Source organism: Balaenoptera acutorostrata, chromosome 10 (genome assembly GCF_949987535.1).
Source record: "Balaenoptera acutorostrata chromosome 10, mBalAcu1.1, whole genome shotgun sequence".
Taxonomy (NCBI): Eukaryota; Metazoa; Chordata; class Mammalia; order Artiodactyla; family Balaenopteridae; genus Balaenoptera; species Balaenoptera acutorostrata.
In genome coordinates this window covers 103,227,116-103,247,565 of record NC_080073.1, presented here as the reverse complement: position 1 = coordinate 103,247,565, position 20,450 = coordinate 103,227,116, and the positions used below count along the sequence as shown (strand labels likewise).

The 20,450-nt window shown below is 47.1% G+C and overlaps 1 protein-coding gene across 1 annotated transcript in view; it reads right to left on the bottom strand.

Annotated features, from left to right (window-relative positions):
- Positions 1 to 310: 310 nt before the first annotated feature.
- F13A1 (coagulation factor XIII A chain) overlaps positions 311 to 20,450 on the bottom strand; it is a 145,562-nt gene continuing 125,422 nt past the window's right edge. The window contains exons 15-16 of the mRNA XM_007173913.2: positions 8,003 to 8,139; positions 311 to 2,081 (exon numbers count right to left, since the gene is read on the bottom strand). Coding sequence (XP_007173975.1) covers positions 1,928 to 2,081; positions 8,003 to 8,139 — 291 coding nt within the window. The 3' untranslated portion in view covers positions 311 to 1,927. The remainder of the gene's footprint in view (positions 2,082 to 8,002; positions 8,140 to 20,450) is intronic.

Sequence of the window (20,450 nt, the reverse complement as noted above, 5' to 3'; positions counted from 1 at the left end):
GAGTCACCGTAATGATTCATGGGATTATTCACGAAAAAGTATCTACAGAGATTTTGCAGTTTCTGGAAACTGATTTTTGAACCAAACTTGCTCCTTTGGTGAATGAGTTTAATGAAATGTAGAGAGAGCAGTGAGGAAAGCTAACTGTAACATCATTACCTGTTTGAGTCCTCTTCTCTAAAGGAGAGATGCTTGTTTCACTATCCAGGGTGGGTTATCTACTGCTAAGGAAGGGTAGTTTCTTGAGCAGCTGTGGTTAGTAACATGTTGTATTGAAAAGTAAAAGTGTTCACTTCTGTGCAGATGCAAATACAATCAGATTAACTTTATTTTAAGCTTTGATTACATTCTAGTTAATAAGAATATACTATATTAAGCCAGTTTAACAGTCCAGCAAAATGCATTTCATTTTAGCATCGAGTATTGGAAGGCTTGGCAAATGCTGGAAGATTACTTAGTACAGTTAGGCATGATGTACCTATAGAGGGGACCAGCTGACCCTCATGGATTCCTGGTGCTGAAGGTTCAGGAACAGTCTCAAAGGCTTAGAAATGTGCTTGTAGAGACCAGAGAATTTCATTGGGACGTTTCTGCCAGCTTCCTTCTCACTGTTCATCTTTTCTTTTCTTTTCTTTTTTTTTTTTTTTTGCTAAGAATCACAGTCTACTGACCCAAACCACATGCTAGGCATATCAATGGGTAATTTTGACAATAAATCAGCCTTGCAAATAAATACCAGATAGCCTTGTCTGTTGGAACCTTGGCGCCTAATACAGATGATGTCAGCGTCCTCTGCCTTTGGGTGTGTGACTGGCTGTTCGCAAGGTGGAGTCCGTATTACCTCGTAGCACCCGTGTGCGGAGCTGAGGTCTCAACACGGGTGATGTGAAGGACAAGAGAATTAGTGGCTGTCCATCCTTCCACGTGTCTGGTCCCTAAATCTGCCAGCTTCTCCAACCTGTTGGGTTTGTTCCGTCTCTAAAACTGTATCAGGACCTGTGTCATTGTGCAAAGGAGATGCTTCCAGAGAGACAGGTGAAGTATAATTACTAATTAAAGAGACTAATCCCTCATCCTTACCGTCCCGAGTCGGCCTTGTTACTTTCTAGTACTACAGCCCCCAAAGGGTTAAAGTTAGGGCTAATGGTCCCTGCTGATCAGCCCACAGCGTGACAACTCCTATAAAATGCACTATAAAACTACATTATTTAATAGATCTGAGTATTGCACCTGCTTTCTTATCTCCTCTCAGGTGATTAAATTTTCCACAAATGCAATTTGCTAATATGGGGCCACAACTTCTCACAAGGTAAATCTGTGGAATTTGGCAGGCAGTAGCTTTGCTGCAGGTGCAAGATGAAAGACCTTGCCCTGGCTTTGCCAAGAAGAAAAATGATGCTGCACTCAATTCCTGGGAAGAATATTCTGACACAGAGGATAAAACTGATTCCAAGAAAGGGGAATAGAATTCTAGGGCCCAAATCATGTGCTTGCCTCCTGTTTGGGGAGTACATTACCCTGAAAAGCCTGAGCGGGGGATGAGAAGTCCTGTTTTACATGAGGCCAGGTATTGAGCAAATCCCCTTTCTAAGGGAAGTCCTCCGATACTTGGAGCTGCAGCCATTTGAGATGAGAAGTGATAACTTTTACTCTTAGGAGCTATGAGAGCTTCATTAGGGCTTAATTAAAGCTAATACTCAGAATCCTTTGGAAGGTGGAGCGATTAAAAACTCACTTCCACATTGAATAGCCACACTGAAAAGTGTGTCTTCAAAACACATGGCATCACCACTCTGGGGCTCTATCCAGTCCTGTCCGGGTCTTCACAGCTAAGTTAAAGCAAGAGCTGACTATTTTTGCATTAGAATTTCCTTAGCCAAGACTACAAGAGGCCAAGTGCTCGGGCCCGTCTCAGGCCCCTGTGCATCTACACAGACGGTCGTCTCTGAATCTGCAACTCCAGCTCGCCGTACACGTGTCTCAAGCGGTCACTGGTCAGGCTGGCCATCAGCTTCCGAGGGCCAGAAACCCAAGGCCGACACACCTCCTCCCATTGCACGGTGGAGTTGGGCCGGATTTCCCTGAAAGGATGGAAGAGACAGGAAAGTTTTTATGCTCCAGAGAGGCAGATCCAGTTTCCCACCTTGACCAGGAAGCAGTGAGGCCGCTGCCTGAGTCACAGGCTCTCTTTCTTTTGGGTGACGGTGGCTGGAAGACGGAAGGGCCAGGGTGGCTGATTTCCAGTGACCCCCCGAATGAGGCCCCTAGATGAGGCTCAGCCAGAGACAGCCCCATGGGTCCTGGTTCCTTCCACACGGATGCGTCAGCTGGCCTTCTGGTGGACGTGGTCCGTTCAATGTGTGGTGGAGCCGAGCTGAGCACCTGGCCAGCCATGAGTCAGCTGAACTTCAGCTTATCCCCAGGCTTCCGCAGTAGCCTTGAGGACGTGACTGATCTCCCTCGGTTCATTTGTGGGCTAAAGTACCCTCCTGGGATCAGACTTCTCTCTGAACCCCCAGCTGCCTTTACTGAGGTCCTGACGCTCTAATTGGTTCTGGCCAACCCCCTTGGGATAGACCTGTTCCCAGGCCCGGGATCTGGAACATCACCCAGCCTGCTCTGTAATTCATAATCCTGTTTCAACCAATTAATTTTGGTCCCTTGCCCACATACCTTGCTGCTACGCATTTGTTGCTGATGCCCTAATCCATCCTGATGGTGGGGCCTTCACTGGTCCTGCTTTTCCTCATCCCCTGCAGCCATGCTCTGAGGTCTTCCTAAGCATCATGGCCAAGCCCAGCCCAATGGATGACGAAGTCAATCAGGGTGGGGAATTTAGGCTTCTCTGGAGTATTTCACATATCCCCCTTCCCCCCACTCCCGATGTGATACACACTCAGGAGGAGATTACATGCTGGTTTTATATGTATGATAGTCCCCTGAGGTGGATACTATTCGACAAATTTTCTAGTTAAGAAAAATGAAGGGATTAAACACAGGAGGTGACGTTTCCATGGTCACACAGGTGTTAACGGGCAAAGGCAAGATTTGGACCCAAGTTTATCTGTTTCTAAAGCACATGCTCTTTCTACTTCTCTATACTATATTTCATCCTGTATCCTCCAATGAAACGCCTTTTCCGACCACTGTGCTTGCTTTTTCATATGTCTGATTTCTCAAGAAAGACAGATGCCCTTTTGTTCAGTATTGAGAGCTTCCTGCAGGTCTTATTATTGAAGGACTCCTAGTCTCCACTCTCTGACTCAGGCCAGGTGTGCGCTGGGCAGCTTTGCGTATAACCCTTGGCCTGCGCTTTTCTGGGAGAGCATCAGGGATTTGAATGGAGACCCTCATGCATGTCTTAAAAAGAGAGAAAAGGGACCAGACTCTTTTTATGGGGTTATTGGGGCACAGCATGTCAGAATTGGAAAGGACTTAGAAATCACTTCATCCGACTGTCTCATTTTACAGACGAGGACTCTGAGGTCCTAAGGAGCCTGTGGCATCTTCCACAGTCACAGATCCTGATGGCCCAGACCCTAGAAGAACAGGGACACACACTGGGGACACAAAGAGGGTGCTCAGAAATGAAGAACGTGCTGTGCAGAGGAGTTTGGTGGGTAGACCCTTAGACCCCTGAGCGAGGGCCCAGGGGCTGGGAGGGCACTTCCTACGAGCTCCACGGGGTGGCCTAGGAACCAAAGGAGCTGACGGCAACACTGGCTTTGAACTGGAGTGGTGGTGGAGGGTGGCACAGAAGGGGACTGTCGGTGAGTCTAGGGTGGTTCAAAGGCCTCAGCTACAAGGGCCCCTATTTGCCCTTGGAGGTCAGGTCCGTACAGCATCACTTTAGACAGAGCCAAAGCGAAGGAGAGATATGGGGCCATCCCCCTGTGCTTGACCTAGTCTACATAAAGTTAGAATCCCATGATATCCTCACAGATCACTAAAACAATACATATTTTACCTGGCTGCAGGTGTACATCCTCTGGGATGAAAAGGGGAATGGCTCCAAATCTTAGAAATCCAGCCGCTAAATAAGAAATCCCTTTACTCTTGTATCTGTGGCCAGTGAATGGGGAAATGCCTCTAAGGCTAGGGGCTCCTCTCTCTAGGGCTGCTCCAGGCACTGGCTCTGAGAGTCTCAGTGTCTCAATTAATTTGTCATTAGTTCTTAATTTTTGTTCTTTAGAAATGAGGCTATATAAATTATCTTATTGAGTTACAGAAAAGCCAAATTATGTGACAAGTGCACACCCGGAGCCTACATATGGGAGTATTTTTCCAACTCAGTAAATTGCTTTTATGATTCAAGGTTTGAAAGACACTGAGCTCACCGTGGGTTTCCTCACCTGTAAAAGGACACTATGAAATACTGAAAAGGGTGTGGAGAGGGTGGGTGAGTTAGTATTTGTGCTGCGCTTAGAACCATGGCAAGATGTAGTTAAATACCACGTATTAGACATATGTTGCTGCTGCTGCTTTGCTATTATTATTATTATTATCACCATCACCTTTGTGGTCATCATTCTCTGCCTGAACTCCCTGCAACATAATTTAGGAAAGTTCTTCTGGCTTGTACGCAGAGAAACAATTCTCTACCCTTAAGTTAAATCATCTTTTCAATATGAATATAGGTTTTTAGATATTTAGTTCTCAGTAGCTGTGCTGTTTTAACCCTGATCCATTCATTCTTTCTTCCCTGGTTTCCCCAGGTGATCCATCCAGAACATTTTGCAAAAGAGTTGTCCCGCTTAAGGATATGGCCTGGGGCCTAGAGTGCAGGCAACTCCCTCAAACAGAAACTGTAAACCCTGAGCTTTACTTCATTATTTGGTCTAACTCATCAACTCGTCCCCGTAATGATATTCAGCCATGTATCTAGGCCCACTCACGAGCATCTCTGAAGATACTCATACATGAAGAGGCACATGCATGCCTAAGTATGCATTTGCCTACGGAAAAATGCATGCACAAAGAAAGAAAAAGATCCTTTCCCCATCTTGCTAAGTGGAGTATAAAAAATAAATAAATAAAATTCAAAAAAAAAAAGGGGGGGAGTAATACTGGAATAATCCTATATTCCCAGGGATAGATGTTGTGATAAATGATTCTCAGTAATGCGCTGAGCAATCAAGATACACTGGCCATTTATCATCTTGAGCACGGGCAGGCGTAGGGGATTATTATCACAATAAACCGCAACTGTCTATGGTTTGTCCTCCATGTGTCGAGCCCTCTGTCCTACTTGAGAGACTCAAAATTTAAAACAAGATCACAAAGTCGGGGAGCTTTTCTCTTAAAGTAACTTACGGAACATCATCATTTTTTAAAGAGAAAACTGAATCTGGAAGATGAATTATTTGAGGTTGCAGAAGTATCAAGTGCAGAAGCTGGATAGCTACAAGTCTGTGGGAGCAGCACCTCCGAGCATCTGAGGAAGGTGTGGGGAGGTCGGGGGGAGAGCAGGAAGGTAAGTCACTTCGCAGTGGAGTTGACTGTGTCCTGACTGAGGAGTGGACACGGCACTGCCTATTCCTCGTTCAATGCCCTGCTCGCCAGCTCCCGCCTTCCAGACCCTCGGCTTGGAGCTCCAGACCCCCTAACGCCTAGGGCCCTTGGGTGGGCAGGTGGCGTGGAGACTCCCTTGACTATTCAAGGCATGTATCTTGAGAAAGGAATACAGTCTTGTGAAGGGTTCTGGTTCTACAGAATTGCACTTCTTAAGGGTCCAAGTTGTTACATTGATCTGCCGCTCTTTGATCAGGTCTTGGCGATATAGGGTACACTGCAGTGTTTCAACCATCCGACAAGATGGACGTGGGTGCTGCCTGGCTCAGGTCTGGGCTGTGAAGGTGTGAGGAGGAATCAGGAGGAAACAGAGAAACCAGTGGTCTCTCCGAAGTCCCAAGCCCACCCTAGGTCCTAAGTATTTTCTATGTCAAGTTATTTCCAATTTTTGACAGTCTCTGAGAAATAAAGCTTCCCTTGCTTTGCAGAGATCCACCCTCTGGATCTGGATCCCCATAAGAGATTGAGGAACTGGCTCTCTGTCTGTTACTGATCTGCCATAGACCTATGCGTTGAAGGTGATTACTGATAGAGCCAACGGCAGAGTGTGGGCGGGACATTTGCTTTGTGTCCACTGTGTAGGGACTGGCCTCTTCCATCCTTTCCCCAGTTCACCCCACTTTGTCCTACCCCAATGTCAGATATTAACAGTAAGTAATGCACCTGGACACTCAACCCCCTTTGAGCCCTGTGTCTCCTAAATGGTGGGTCATTGCACTGTGCTAGGATTCATCTTTCTTCTAATACACAGATTATCTCCTTCCTTGCATTGGTTTGGGATCAAGGTGGAACTCTTGCACAGCCAAGGTGTCAAGGTGGCAGGAGGTTCTGGTACCCTCAGATCAGGCTTGTTGGAGAAGGAAAAATTGGCTACAGCAGGGGGCTGTTTTAAAGAAGAAATGTGTTTCACTTTGCCTGAGCGATTCTTGCATCTGATTCGAGTGGGAAGGTGTGAGGATGGGTGAGTGAGACTGTAGTTTCTGATGAAAGCAGGGCTAGCTCTACCGACCTCTCGCTCTAGCTGGGGTTGATTTCTAATTTAATTTTTTTTTTCTTGCGGCTTCCCTATTAGCACAGGAAGGTTGTTATGTTTTGTGCTTGCATTTTAAAAAAAAGCACTCAAATTATTTTCTCTGTTGTTTATTGCATCCTCCAGCATCAGGTACCTCTTAAATGATGGGATGCAGAAGCTGTGAGCACTGTAATTTCAAAGAAATGCAACGAGCCCCTAGTGCACACATTGTCTTTAAAGGTGCTTCAGAAAGGGTGAAAGAGGCCTTGCATTTGTCTCACAGACTCCGAGCGGGGTAGCTTCCATAAAGGGCGTTGGGGAAATTCCTAACATATCTGGGTCATAAGGCAGTTTCCAAATCCCTGCACCTCCTTTTTTATACCTTAGAAGTTCACCCCACAGGAAACATGCTAGATTGATTGATGTTGACAGGGACTTCTTTGTGGTAGAAATGAAAGTAATAAACCTCAAAGATTGGGATCCATTCTGGGTGTCACACTTTAAGAGGAGTGCTGACAAGTTGGAGGACGTGGCCGAGGGCGGGAGCCGAAACCACATGAGGGATGAGGGGAATGAAGTCAGTGTAGGAAGAGAGAAGAACCAAGGAAGATTGGACAGCTGTTTGCAAACATTTGCAAGCCATTAGATGGAAGACAAATATGCCTTACTCTGTGTACAGGTCCAGATGACGGGGTTAGGATCATCGGTGGGGTCGAAAGGTGGAATTGTTTTCTAACGACTAGAAGTACCTGAACACAGAATGGGCTGTCTTGTTGGGTGACACTCTTTGTCAGTAGAAGTCACAGAAGCTGAGAACCGTAGGGCACAATCTAATGGCACGAGGTGTGGAAGAAGCAGAGTTTCATTCGTGTTACTACAGAGCGCAGGGTGGTCGTTGGTCCCTTGAATAGGGAACCAAGTCTAGAACTCTCTAGGCTCACCTTTGTTCTACTGAAAGCAACAGTTCTAGAGAGCGGGTTGGTAAGATCTTGGAGGTGGGGTTGGAAAGAAAGGACTCATGAAAAGGGACATCTTTCTGCGTGATACCTCCGTAAATATGAGAAGAATGAATACACGAGGAAGGAGTAGGGCAAAACTCTTGAACTTCAGAATCTGGAATCAGCCAGCCACGTCTGGACGTTGGCTTACTTCTATAAAATGCACAACTTGGGACAAACCAGTCAACCTCTCAAAGCCTCAAATTCCTCCACCACCAAAGGGAGCTAATTATAGTGCCCACCCCATTAAGGTGGTTTTAAAGATTGAATGGTGGAAGTGCTGGTCAAACCAACGCTGTGTTTTTGGAGGTAGCAGCTTCTCAGACATGTTCGCTGGGGATTGGATGTGCGTTTGGAAAACATGGAGAGAGACAAAACTTCCTACAACCCCACCTCACCTCCCCACTTTCCCAGCACTCACTGGAACATCTTCCTTATTGGTTTCGTCACTCCAGGACCATCCAGGTAAATCCAAATATTTTTCAGAGTTTCTTTTAAAGGATTGGTGAACTCAACCATCACAACCATGTCAGAACCTACTACCTGAGCGCCATGGACCTAAGAAGTGAATTGGGAGAGAGAGAAGCTCGTTAGCAGCACATAAAGCCTCTTTATGCGCCCCTGTATCTTTAACCCTCTTTACTTTTTCTTCTGTTTTACAGCATGGCCATCTTTTGGCAAGGGAACCAGTGCAATGAGGCTATTGCTTTGACTGGGGGATACCTATCGAGAAAAAGATGGGCAATTATTAATTAGAATCGCACTCGTTTCCCCATTATAAAACCCACCCTAATTAGAATTCAGGTGAACAGCCGTGGCCCCCAGCTGTTGCTGTCAGCAGGAGGTGGAAGTGCATCTGGTGTAGCAACAGCTTTCCGTGGCGAGGGCAGCCAGGCGAACTCTGCTCCTGGAAGGGGTTCAAGTTTCCTGCCAGGACAGGAGGGATCCCTGAGTTCAAGAGGAAGAAAACACTCCACGGGGCCTGCGCCTTCTTACTTGGAGGCACTCTAGAAAGAAATATGTCCGAGGAGGGAGGCCTCGCCGTTGAACTTGAAGGAGAGGTATCTGGACACTAAAATAGGCAAAAGGGACTTTTCCTCTGCAGCCCCAGCCTCTGCATCCAGGAGGCTGTAAGGCTTTTTGTGGTGAGTTTATCCATCACAAGTCTCAGAAGTATTGGGTATTTGGCAAAGTGGCCAGAGTTCAAGGGCAGCTCCAACGCTTACTAGCAGTGGGGCCTTGGGTGACTTTTTCACCTTGTCTGAGACTCAGTTTTCTTGTCTCTGAAACAGGACTGACGTTCCTATGGGGTAATCTATGTAGAATGTTATTATTATTGTTGTTGTTATTATTATTAGTTCTTATGCTGTGTTCACGACGTACCACACACTTGGGACTATATGCTTTCCTAACACCAACACGATGTGCTGGAAAATGACCAGGGAGCTATAGTATTTGTTTGTTCGTTTAGGGGCTTTGTATGCCAAATGGATGGGTCTGTATAAGCTCTAAATAACTTGGGAACAAGATAATAACAATAGTTCTTCCGTCATAGGAAAGGAGTAGGATGAGATAATGCATATAAAGCAGCTAACACAATGCATGGCGCATTGACAAAGGCTCAATACATTATAGCTCATACTTTTTTGGATTAGCAATACTTGGGGTAGTTTGCTTTATTCACCTTATTTTAGCCCACTTTCAACTCCAGTATCTAGCTGGTGTCCAGTAGATATTTGTTATATTAGGTTGACTGCTTAAAAATGAAATTTATTGGTTGTTTGAGTTTGCTATACATCAACCCAGGCACTATACTGCCTTATTTTTTAAGCGGTCTGTTAACACAGGAAAAATCATGTGGAAATGAGCCTTTCTCATGAATAGAGGGAAAAAGGAAGGACATGGCCCAGAGAAGAAGATTCTCGCTCATTGGCTCTAGCGTTAAGAATTAGAACCTTATGGCTTTATTTATTTATTTATTTTAACATCTTTATTGGAGTATAATTGCTTTACAATGGTGTGTTAGTTTCTGCTGCATAACAAAGTGAATCAGCTATACATATACATACAACCTCATCTCTCCTCCCTCTTGCATCTCCTTCCCACCCTCCCTATCCCACTCCTCTAGGTGCTCACAAAGCACCGAGCTCATCTCCCTGTGCTATGCGGCTGCTTCCCACTAGCTATCTATTTTACATTTGGTAGTGTATATATGTCCATGCCACTCTCTCACTTCGTCCCAGCTTACCCTTCCCCCTCCTCGTGTCCTCAAGTCCATTCTCTACGTCTGTGTCTTTATTCCTGTCCTGCCCCTAGGTTCTTCAGAACTTTTTTTTTTTTTTTTAGATTCTGTATATATGCATTAGCGTACGGTATTTGTTTTTCTCTTCCTGACTTACTTCACTCTGTATAACAGTATCTAGGTCCATCTACCCCACTGCAAATAACTCAATTTCGTTTCTTTTTATGGCTGAGTAATATTCCATTGTATATATGTGCCACATCTTCTTTATCCATTCATCTGTCGATGGGCACTTAGGTTGCTTCCATGTCCTGGCCATTGTAAATAGTGGCTTTACTCTTTAAGACATGTTGATGACTAAATTTATGTCTATGGGATTTAAAAAATCTATAAGAAAAATGAAAATTGCAGCCAATTCTCCATGGTCATTACATTCAAATCTCCATGCCCTAAGGTGGGATGGGTGGAGAGCTGGAAAGAGGAGTCGGGGTGGAGCAGACACTGATTATGGTGGTGACAACAGCAGGTGTCACCTACAAAGCATGGATTGTATGCCAAGCAATGTGTCTCAGTGGTCCTCAACCTGGCATGCACAGCAGAATGTAAGGTTGGTTGAATTTGTGGATGCTGAACCTGTGGATATGGATTTTGGGATCCGCAGGGGTCCTGGAACCAATCCCCATGGATACCGAGGGATGACTGTATAAAAGTACATTATTAGAATACTTTACATAGAATCTTTGGTTTAATTCTCAAGTGCATCCAACATAGTTTTCCTAAGTTGAAAAAAATTTCAGAACACTTTTTGGTTTCTAAAAATACAGGATAAAGATAACATTTACAAAAACTGTCTAAATTGGAGAAAGTGGGACTGCTTTAGAGACGCTATTGGTGAAAGTGTTTGCTATGATCACTTTGATTTTGGGGGAAAAATATTTTGGAGTCATCTGCTTTCTTCATGGCATGCTACTGAGATTACGGGGACAACCCCTTAAAAATCTGATAATAACTACTGACCCTTCCTCCCATGGACAAACACAGTGACAAATACAAGATACATACACTTTGCAGGTAGTTTTAGGGGGTTCACTACAGACCCAGGATGTCTATCTATGGCCCTCAAGGGGCTGATGGGCTCCAAGTTAAGGATCCTTTACATACTGGCAGCCTACCTCTACAGGAAGATTCTTCTGCTGTGGAAAGCAAAGTGGACCCTTCCAGGTGACTGATGGCAGAGATAAGGGGAATTTAGTATTTGAAAGGCTGGCCCAGGGTTTGGGCCTTCAGAGATAGGCTTTAGATCTGAATATGATTAGAAGATGAAGCCTTCTCAGATAATTTCACGTGTCATGCCTATTCAGTTTGCTTCCAGATATGACCTCTGTTATTAGCTGCTGGCACGGGTAAATAAATACTTCTCAGCCTTCCCTGATACTGGAGCCTGAAGGAGGGGGCCCTTCTCAGGTCGTAGAGTGTTTCTTTTGCAATTAACAAAGACTCGTGTCCCTTTTCTGACACTGGTCTCCTGCACCCGGATTTAAACGTCCTTTACCTGACTGTTGAGATAATAATGAAACTTAGAAACTCAAACCAAACCAAATATAAAGCCTGCCCAGCACTCAGCATCACTGTCTTCTGCTTAGGCAATTTAAGTGGAGGTATTTCCTCCCGCTTTCAAGGAAAATGGAGCATTATACCTAGTATTTTCATATTATGTGTTGATTTAAGTGGTGTGCAATTCGCAGTGTGTGTTCACTATAGAGAAGACCAGCCATTACCTGGACCAGAGGAAAGGATGAAGCATATGTCATACTCAGTGACACCAAATACTTTTACACCCTGATTTTTTCAATATTCCATTTAAAATATTTCTGTTTTTTTATACCAACATAAAATACGGTGCTTTTTCAAGTTAAACACCTTTCACTGATATTGACATACTGAGTTCTTGTCTTTTATGCTGTTTCATAATGATCAGTATTCTGTTTCTTTGATAAACAAGAAAGTTACTAACACACACACATACACACACACACTTTTGGGAGGAAATTACTTTTTAGGAAATCACAAGCTCTCTTCCATGGAGTATATGCTTTATAATATACATAATAACTGTATTCAAAATCAAAACTGAGATGAAGGAAAAAGTTTGGGAAAGAATGAACCTAGTTGTCAATGTAATTCACATGATTTATTAGTTCACCTCACAGCCCTTACTTCAAGTGCTGTCAATCATGGATTCCATGAATTAGTGGAAAATGATTTTTCCCTCCTCCCCACCCTATGGTCACTGCTGGTAATAAATAGTTGCTTGTTTGTAAACCACCTCGCCAGCACCACTGTTGCTTCTCACTAGCCCACTTAGGTTAGCCTTGACTAAATAATGCAAATTTTTTTTTACGACAGTCAGGTTTTCCGAGAGTCAGGCAATGTTCTAAGTCTGCACCATCCAATGTGGTAGCCGCCAGCCACAAGCGGCGATTTAAATTTAAATGAATTAAAATTAAATTAAATAAAAGTTCAGTTCCTTAGTTGTACTGGCCACAGTTCAAGTACTCAGCATCTACATGTGTCTAGTGGCTATCATATGGGAAGGTGCAGATCTAGGGTATTCCCGTCATTATAGAAAGTTCTACTGGACGATGCTGTTAAGTGATTTACATATATTAACTCATTTAATCCTCACGACCCTATGAGGTAGACGCTATGAGAATTCATTTGACAGATGAGGAAAGTGAGGCACAAAGAAGTTAAGTGACCTGTTCAAGTTCACACAGCAAGTAGGGGGAGTGAGACTTGGACGCAGACAGTCTGGTGCCAAAGTCAATGCTTAACGACCCGCTGCACTGACTCTGATAAGTCATAACAATAAGAGCAACTCACGTTACTTTTAGTGTTTCCTTAGGCATCCTGCTCATCATTTCACTTACATTATCTTGTTTGATCCTCTATGGACTTAGCAGTGGACATTAACATTATCCCCATTCTATCGATGTGAAACTAAAACTTAGAAGACAAACAAAATCCCCAAGTTACAGAGCCTGTAAGTTGGCAGGACCCAGATATGAATCTAGGTCTTTCTGACTCCAAAGATTTCATCTTTAAGCACTACATACACTGTCGTCTCTGACAGCAGAGAGGCAAAAATAGTAAGCTTTTCTGCTGAAAATAGTTTCTTTATTTCCTGAAATCCACTGAAGAATCATTTGCAGTATTACCTTTTGCCATCACTCAACTACCAGTTGAGCACAGTGATTACAGCTTGATTCTGAACTAAATTTGAAAACATATATATTACTACTCAACTCCTTCTTGTTGACTTTATGGGGAAAGAAGCAGATTTCTATGCCAGAGTAAAATGTGACAAGGTAGACTTGAGGCCTTGATATACTGTATTACTTGATGATTATAGGATGTTCTATTTGGGGTAAAGGTAGAGACATCACGTAAAAAAAAGAGCCAGTAGCTCAAGCACACTGTGATCATATGACAAGGTAGATGAGATTTGTTATTCTTGTTGTTTTACTTTGCTTCTGTGTGAACAGGAATGCATAGAGAACGTGTTTTAGGTACCCCAGTTACCAGTGGTTCTCGTTTTCATTCTCAAATGCAGGTCGTTCCATAGCTGTGCTGAGAGGGAGGGGGAATGCTCCCCTTCCAGTGGAGGCCTCGCTCACAGAGAGTCTGGGATGTGCTCTCCTGGCCAATGGAGTAACCCACTGCCTGATCCTCCGGGACCAACAGAGGATGGAGAGAGAGTCGGCTATCCGAGCATGTGAAGCCATGGCTGGTGGTACCCTGCCCGGGACCCTCCCCAGGTCCGTGGACTTCACCTGCTCAAAGTGCCTCATGGTGGGACCTCACAGACAGACTTTGATTTTCTCCACAGATGGCTTACGGCAGTGCTGAGGACCCCACTGTGGCGGCCAGGACGAAGACAGTGACCGTGGTTGGGGGACGCTGAGGGGAAAGCATGCTAGACTCAAGGTCTGAAGACCAGGGACCACTGCTGTGTGTCCTCAGGCCAATCACTTGAACTCTCTGGGCCTCAGTTTCTTATGAGGTTCTTGGGAATATTCAATGTGATATCGTATGTGAAGTGATCTGGCAGAGCATCTGCACCATCGCAATTATTGACTCTAAATGCCATGGAGGTTTGAAGGGAGACAGTGCTGCCAGGGTGACCAGGAGAACTTCCTCAGCCTCAAGTTCCCTCGTGGGGAGTGATGTGGATTCGGGTTCTCAGGTGCCGGAGCCAAGAAGCACAAAGGAGAGAAGCTGGCAGCCTCCACTGACACTTTCTAAAGAGACGTGGAGAAGCCCACCCCCCATGCCCTGCTCCAGCCTCCCACTGAAGGGCTGTGGACACGGCAGGGGTGCGTCCAGGTGACTGGAACACGTGTCAGAGTCACGGAGGACCCACGGGAGGCCAGGAGGGAGAAACATGCTCGGTGGGAAGCATGGCAGGAGAAACGGTTTAGGGGTTGGGGTTCAGGATAATTAGAACACAGAGTTTTGTTTTCATTTTCTGCCTTGATGGAAAGCTTCAGATATTTAGGCTCTCACAGAATGAAGTGAAACTGCAGTTAAGTCTCACAACGTACCTGGTGACTGTCAAGCATTTGGGGACGCTCGCTATGCCTCAGGTGGTTCCCCAGTTTTAACCTGTCCTCCGGTTAAAAAGTAAAACAACCCATGAACTGGGATGTTGGAGGAGCAGGGCCCAGCATCCGCCCCAGCATCCCTGCCGGCCTTGCTCTTCTCTGGTTAAAACTGGGCCTTCCACGGGCACGGGCAGAAGAGGGACGAAGATGATTTTACCCTTGACCTCAGGTGAGGGGTCGGCTCCAGCTAGAACACAGCGGTACAGTGGTGGTTAAGAAAAACCAAGGCAGCGTCTTGATTCAGAAGCGACCTGGGTGTGGAGCCAGCGCCGGTGCATCTGCGCTATTAGGAAAGGGAGCCCCTTTTCCAGTGGACGCAGCGTCCTGCCGGGCTGCGTGGCTGGGCGAGTGGCGAGTGGGCTCGGTTTGGTCCCTTCATTGTCCTGTGTGTGGGCACAGCTCCCACAGGTGTCGGATTTGGTCTGGAGTGGAACCACCCAGAGGAATCCACCACCCGGGGGGTCAGAGGGAACCTTCCCCCTGTGACCTGCCTTCTCCTCACTGCTGCAGGCCCAGAGTGCCGGGAGGACATTCTGCTGGTTGATGTCTAGGAATTACCCCCTTTCGTAGGCCCTGGCTACACTGTCCGGTACAAGAGGAGTGCCCCAAGCTGTGAGGCCGTGGTGGGCGACACGTGAGAATAGAGCAGCTGTGTCCTTGGAGCTGACCGGGGGAGGTCCCTGCTGAAAGGCAAATTAGCAGCCTTTCCCCATTTCAAAGAAAAAGTCAATAAAAATATTTTCAATATTGAGTTATCCTCTGATAATTTTTAAAGCATTTACTACAATTTATTTACAGAGTGGGCACCAAATAACTCTTTGTTGAATGACTAAATAAATGAGTGAGTGACTAAACATCGGGATGAAGAAATACCGAAAAATTCTTTTAGCCAACAGCACAGATAAGTAACGAGCGAACGCATGTTGAAATCGTGTTAACGCCACTCCAGGACGACTCCTGCACTTGTGTGGACGGTGCACACCTGGGGGTGGCGGAAGCAGGGAGGCGCGTTAAAATGCGCGTGAAAAAAATCTTGGAAACAGTCAACTGTTCTTATTTTAAATGTTTAAAAGATTTTTTGTTTTTTTTTAAATCTAGGGGCACCTGTTGGTTTATGGTTTGTTCATGGCTGTAACTTTTTAAAATCACGTACATAGAAAGTGGTTTTATGTTTTTCCTAGCAAAATTGTTCCTCATTCATAGGAGAGAATGAGTTCTATTGGTGTCTCATGATGTTCTGAAAAGGCTACAGGAGTGTCCTACATGATAATACTAAAGATGCGGTGGGACCCGAGCTGTCTTAAATGGCACTGGGAATGGTTTTCCCAGATACTGAAAGGAGGTCATGGGGGAACGTGTGACCATCTCTCCTCTCTCCCCCGAGTCTCCTCCAGGCTCTCCGGGACCGGCCCCCCTCTCAGGAGGCTCCCACAGGGAACAATGCACGTGCTCAACACCCAGGGGTCGGTTTCAACGCCACCGGGTGAGCACTGGCCGGAGGGCCGTTCCTGCCCTGAGCAAGTCCCAGGGGCTTGACTAGAGAATCCCCGGCACAGAGGGGACTCGGGCGGGAGGGAGGTGACACTAACCACCAGGGGCTTGACTAGAGAATCCCCGGCACAGAGGGGACTCGGGGCGGAGGGAGGTGACACTAACCACCAGGGGCTTGACTAGAGAATCCCCGGCACAGAGGGGACTCGGGGCGGAGGGAGGTGACACTAACCACCAGGGGCTTGACTAGAGAATCCCCGGCACAGAGGGGACTCGGGCGGGAGGGAGGTGACACTAACCAGTAACCCCCCGGTCCTGGCAGGGGCTAAGCATTCTCAGGAACGGCCCAGATCTAGTCCTGAACAACTTTGTGTTTTATATATGATTGCAGTTAATAATGGGACTAGTATTATGAGGGTGTTATTTTGCAAAAAGGGACAGGGAAGTTCAGAGAGAGAGGATGTGTGTGAGAGAGAGAGAGAGAGGAGAAAGAAGGAGGAGGAGGAGGGGAAGAAGGAAAGGGAGAAAGAGGACAGGAGACTTGGTGGCGGCTACCCCGGGTGATGGAAGCTGACAGATGCTGGTCTTCATCACATACGTACTGTGATCAAGGTACCATGTTAAGCTCTTTACGAGGATTATTTCTATTAGCCCTCCCAGCAACCCAACAAGGTCAGCAATATTACTGGACCCATTCCACATCTGAGATGTTGAAGAATTAGCCCAGAGCAGCCCAGGTAGAATTAGGAACCCTGGATGTCCGGGTCCAGCCATCCAAACCCCTGTGCTGGGGGCTTCTCTACAGAAGGGGCTGTAAGGGTTCCCCCCACCCCGGTGTTCCTGCTCCAGTTGACTTGGGTGAGGACGTGAAAACTGTGAAAGCTTCACTGCTCCCCGAGACCGGGAGGAACCCACCGGCACGCTGCCCCCATGTCATGCACCACGACTCCTGCAAACCAGCCTCTAGCCGGCAGACCAGCTGAATTCCCTCTGTTGCCCCCATCCCCTCCCCCAAATAGCCGTGCCTTAAACATCAAAATGCTGAAGAATCTTTTCCTGACTTAAAGCCTCTTAACAACAATCAACACGTGGGAAGGCAGAGAAAAATTCTATGTATAACTTTAATAAAATATACTTTTCTCATCAAAATATTTTGATAGCCTGGGAAAAGAGATGTGTGCTCATTAAAGTTTAATGACTGTCTCTCCCTGCCGTTTTCCACGTGAGGATCACACTGTGTGACTCATGCATGGTGGGTGCTGGGAACAGTCAACTGGGAGCACAACTTAACCCACTTCCGATATCTGTGCTCACGGGGACGAATGCAGGGCAAGACTGGGTCCTTAGGATGTAAGGACGTGTCCACTGGCCTAACTGCTTTGGTTGACGGTGGTGTGGACCCAGACAGGTGGGCCCCATCGTGGTCCAGGTTGGTGTCTATTTGCTCTAGAAAGGGAGCTGGGTCAGAAAAGCTGCAAACTAGCCCTCAGGCAGCTCCAGCCCCAAGGCTGAGCTGGATCTCCCAGGAGACAGTGCTTTGGGCAAAGGCTTTGAAGAGAAGGGAGAAAGGCAAGAGGTTCCGACTCCTGGGAGGTCGGAGTTGACCATGATGTTACATTCATGCTCTAGAATCTCCACTGAAGCCCCCCTGTTCACAGATGAGTTAGGAAGCTCTCATCCAAACCTTGTAGCCTCACCTCAAAGTGGCCGCAGGCTGCCTTGCTCGGTCTCTCTTCACTAGTCACCTGCTTCCAGCCTGCAGTCCCGCCGCGGCGGCTTCCAGCTGCTCCCCACACCCGCCCTCGCTTATGTTTTATTTTCCCTAGCGTCTGGAGTGGTCCCTCCATCCATCTCTACCGGCTGAATGTTATCCGCTCACCAAGGATCACCTATGGTTCTACAGCCTTAATCCTTGACACCCCACTCCACTCCAACTCCTGTGATCTCTCCTCCCTGGAAACACCAGGCCGTTCGGTAAATGCAGTCACCATCTTCTATTCTGGTGAAAGTTCCAGTGTGAGAGCAACACAGCCGAGCCGTTACCTGTACAAGCTTCCAAATCAGTAAGACCTGGGTTAGAAGCTTCCTTCCCTCCCTTATCAGGCAGGTGACCACAGGCAAGTGGCTTGTGAGCAGTAACAAGGGCAATACCAACAACCAACACATACTCGGCGTTGACCGTGAGCGAGGCATTAGGTACCCACTAGTTCGTTTTACACTCACGACAGCTCTATGAAGTAAGACTTGCCATCGTCTCTGTTAAACAGCTGAGAGAACAGGAGCTAAGAGACAGTAAGTGATGTGTCCAGGGTTACACAGCTACTGTGTTGAGGAAACAGGCTTCGAGTTCAGATAGTTTGGTCCCAGAGCCTGTGTTTTGACCACCATGCTACAGGGCACTGCCTTCTCTGGGCCTCTCAGATTTCTCATCTGTAAAATGGGTACAATAATGCCCACCTCGTAGGGTGGAAATGAGGATTAAATAAGATAGTACAGGAGAAGCATAACAGCAGAGACCTCAGTACTCAGAGCTACTGTCATTGCCAGCACTGTGTGCCGGTCTCACCCCCCCTCCTGCCTCGGGGTGGGGGGGATTCTGCCTTCCTGACCCTTGTCTCTCACACCCCCTCATCCTGTGCCTTCATCATGGTGACCTTGGGAGGTTCTGTAAGCTGTGGGCCTGTCCCAGGCTCAAAGAGATGGACCAAGGGTTCTAGCGTTTTCTTAGAACCTGGGGACATGTGTCCCACGTGGTCTGGACCTCTGAGCCAGGGTGCTTTTGTACTTTCACTGCATTTAGCTTCTTCTCCAACTCCTGTTTATGCAGTTTATTTGACTCCCCGGCCCTGAGGTCTCCTGGGTAACATTTGTTTCAATGTATATTTATTTTCTCCTCCCCTCCCCTCCTCCCTTCCCTGCTCCTCCTTTTGTCTGTCTCCTCTCTCCCCCGGCAGTTGCTTTCAGGATGCCTGCCATCTGGGTACCCGCGGTCCGTACCCCACGCCTCGAGTAGACTGACTAGGATCCTGGTTGCCAGTGCATTAGCCAGTTTCTGGAATTGGGGCCTCTCACAGCTCAGGGACACCTGGGTGGCTTTCAGGGTATGAGGGGCTTTACCCAGGAACACCTCTGCCCCGCCTTGGATTTAGTCTGTCCTTGGGGCTAATACAGTTCATGAGGTTAGTGGTTAAGCAACTGCTTCTGTGAGAATGCACCTGCCTGCTTTCCTGAGCACTCCTGGACCTGAACGGAGGCCAGAATTTCCATCTCTCTCCTGCTGGAGTCCCGGTCAAACGGCCCTACCCTCTAAATGCATTACGTCTAAGAACTGCCTTTTTGACACCCTTATGGAAATTGAAAAACAACACAAAACAAAACAAAAAACCCACACAACTCATTGTAAAGTACACCCTCCCCGTTCAGGTCACTTGAGCCGCAGGAGAAGGGACTTGGGTTCTGCCCATGGGGAGTTAAACTGCTCTCTGAGTAAACTCGGAAGATGACTAGTCAATAAACCTTCAGTTAATGAGGTCTAAAAGATGAAAGTTATCCGTTTCCTGTATTCATCCAGTTTATTGCCAGCGGTGCAATTAAATTCTATTTTACGCTGGGGTTGGAGCACTTCCCAGCTGGGGACAGCTCTCTGCTGAGCCCTTCACGGGGACAAGCTGTCAGTTCATAATTAGGTGAGCGTGTGGGCCTTGCCTCTGGCGGGAAGGGTTCCGAGGCGGAGCTCCTGATGGGAGCGGGAAAGGAGGCCTCCCCCAGCCTCCGGGAGAGGCCTGCGCGGCACCGCGTGTGTCCCAGGAGAGCCCGCCACGAGGGCAGCTGCCACGTGGCGGGTGGGCAGGCCGCCCTGGTCAGGGCACCAGCGCCTTATGCTCAGGGGAATGGCAGCTCCTCTGCAGGAACGCCAGTACCACTTCTCTGTTCTGCATTCTTCCCTGTTCTGCCTGCTGACCTGCACCCCTCACTTCTATGCTGTCTCTTAAGGCCTCTTGTGCAGGAGGTGCTGCGATGGGCCTGTAGCAGGTGACCGGGGTGAAAGAACCAAGGAGGCGTGAAGATTCAAGCCTTCCTAGAAAAGGAGGGCCTGGGGTTCTCTTCCTCCGGGGCCCTACATGTCGGCCTGGTGGGACTCATCGTACAGTAGCCCTCAAGGGCCGTCCACACGGCACTGGACCCAGTGAAGGCTGTCATTTTGAATGCTACACAACATTATTAGCTTTACAAGTGATTCTCAGCAAACGATTCAGAAGAGACACAAGGCCTACTGCTCCCTGCCTGCTCATTGCCAACACCCCACCTCTAGAGGCTTTAAAATATGAGTGCCTCTAAAACTTTGATTTATCCACCACTTTAGAGGAATGCACCTTCAGGTCTGTGCTAATCACTCAATCACTTGGAAAGGTCTCCAAGCCCTGGATAAGGCTGACATGAGATGTCACACCCCAAGAACCCTGATGGAGGCC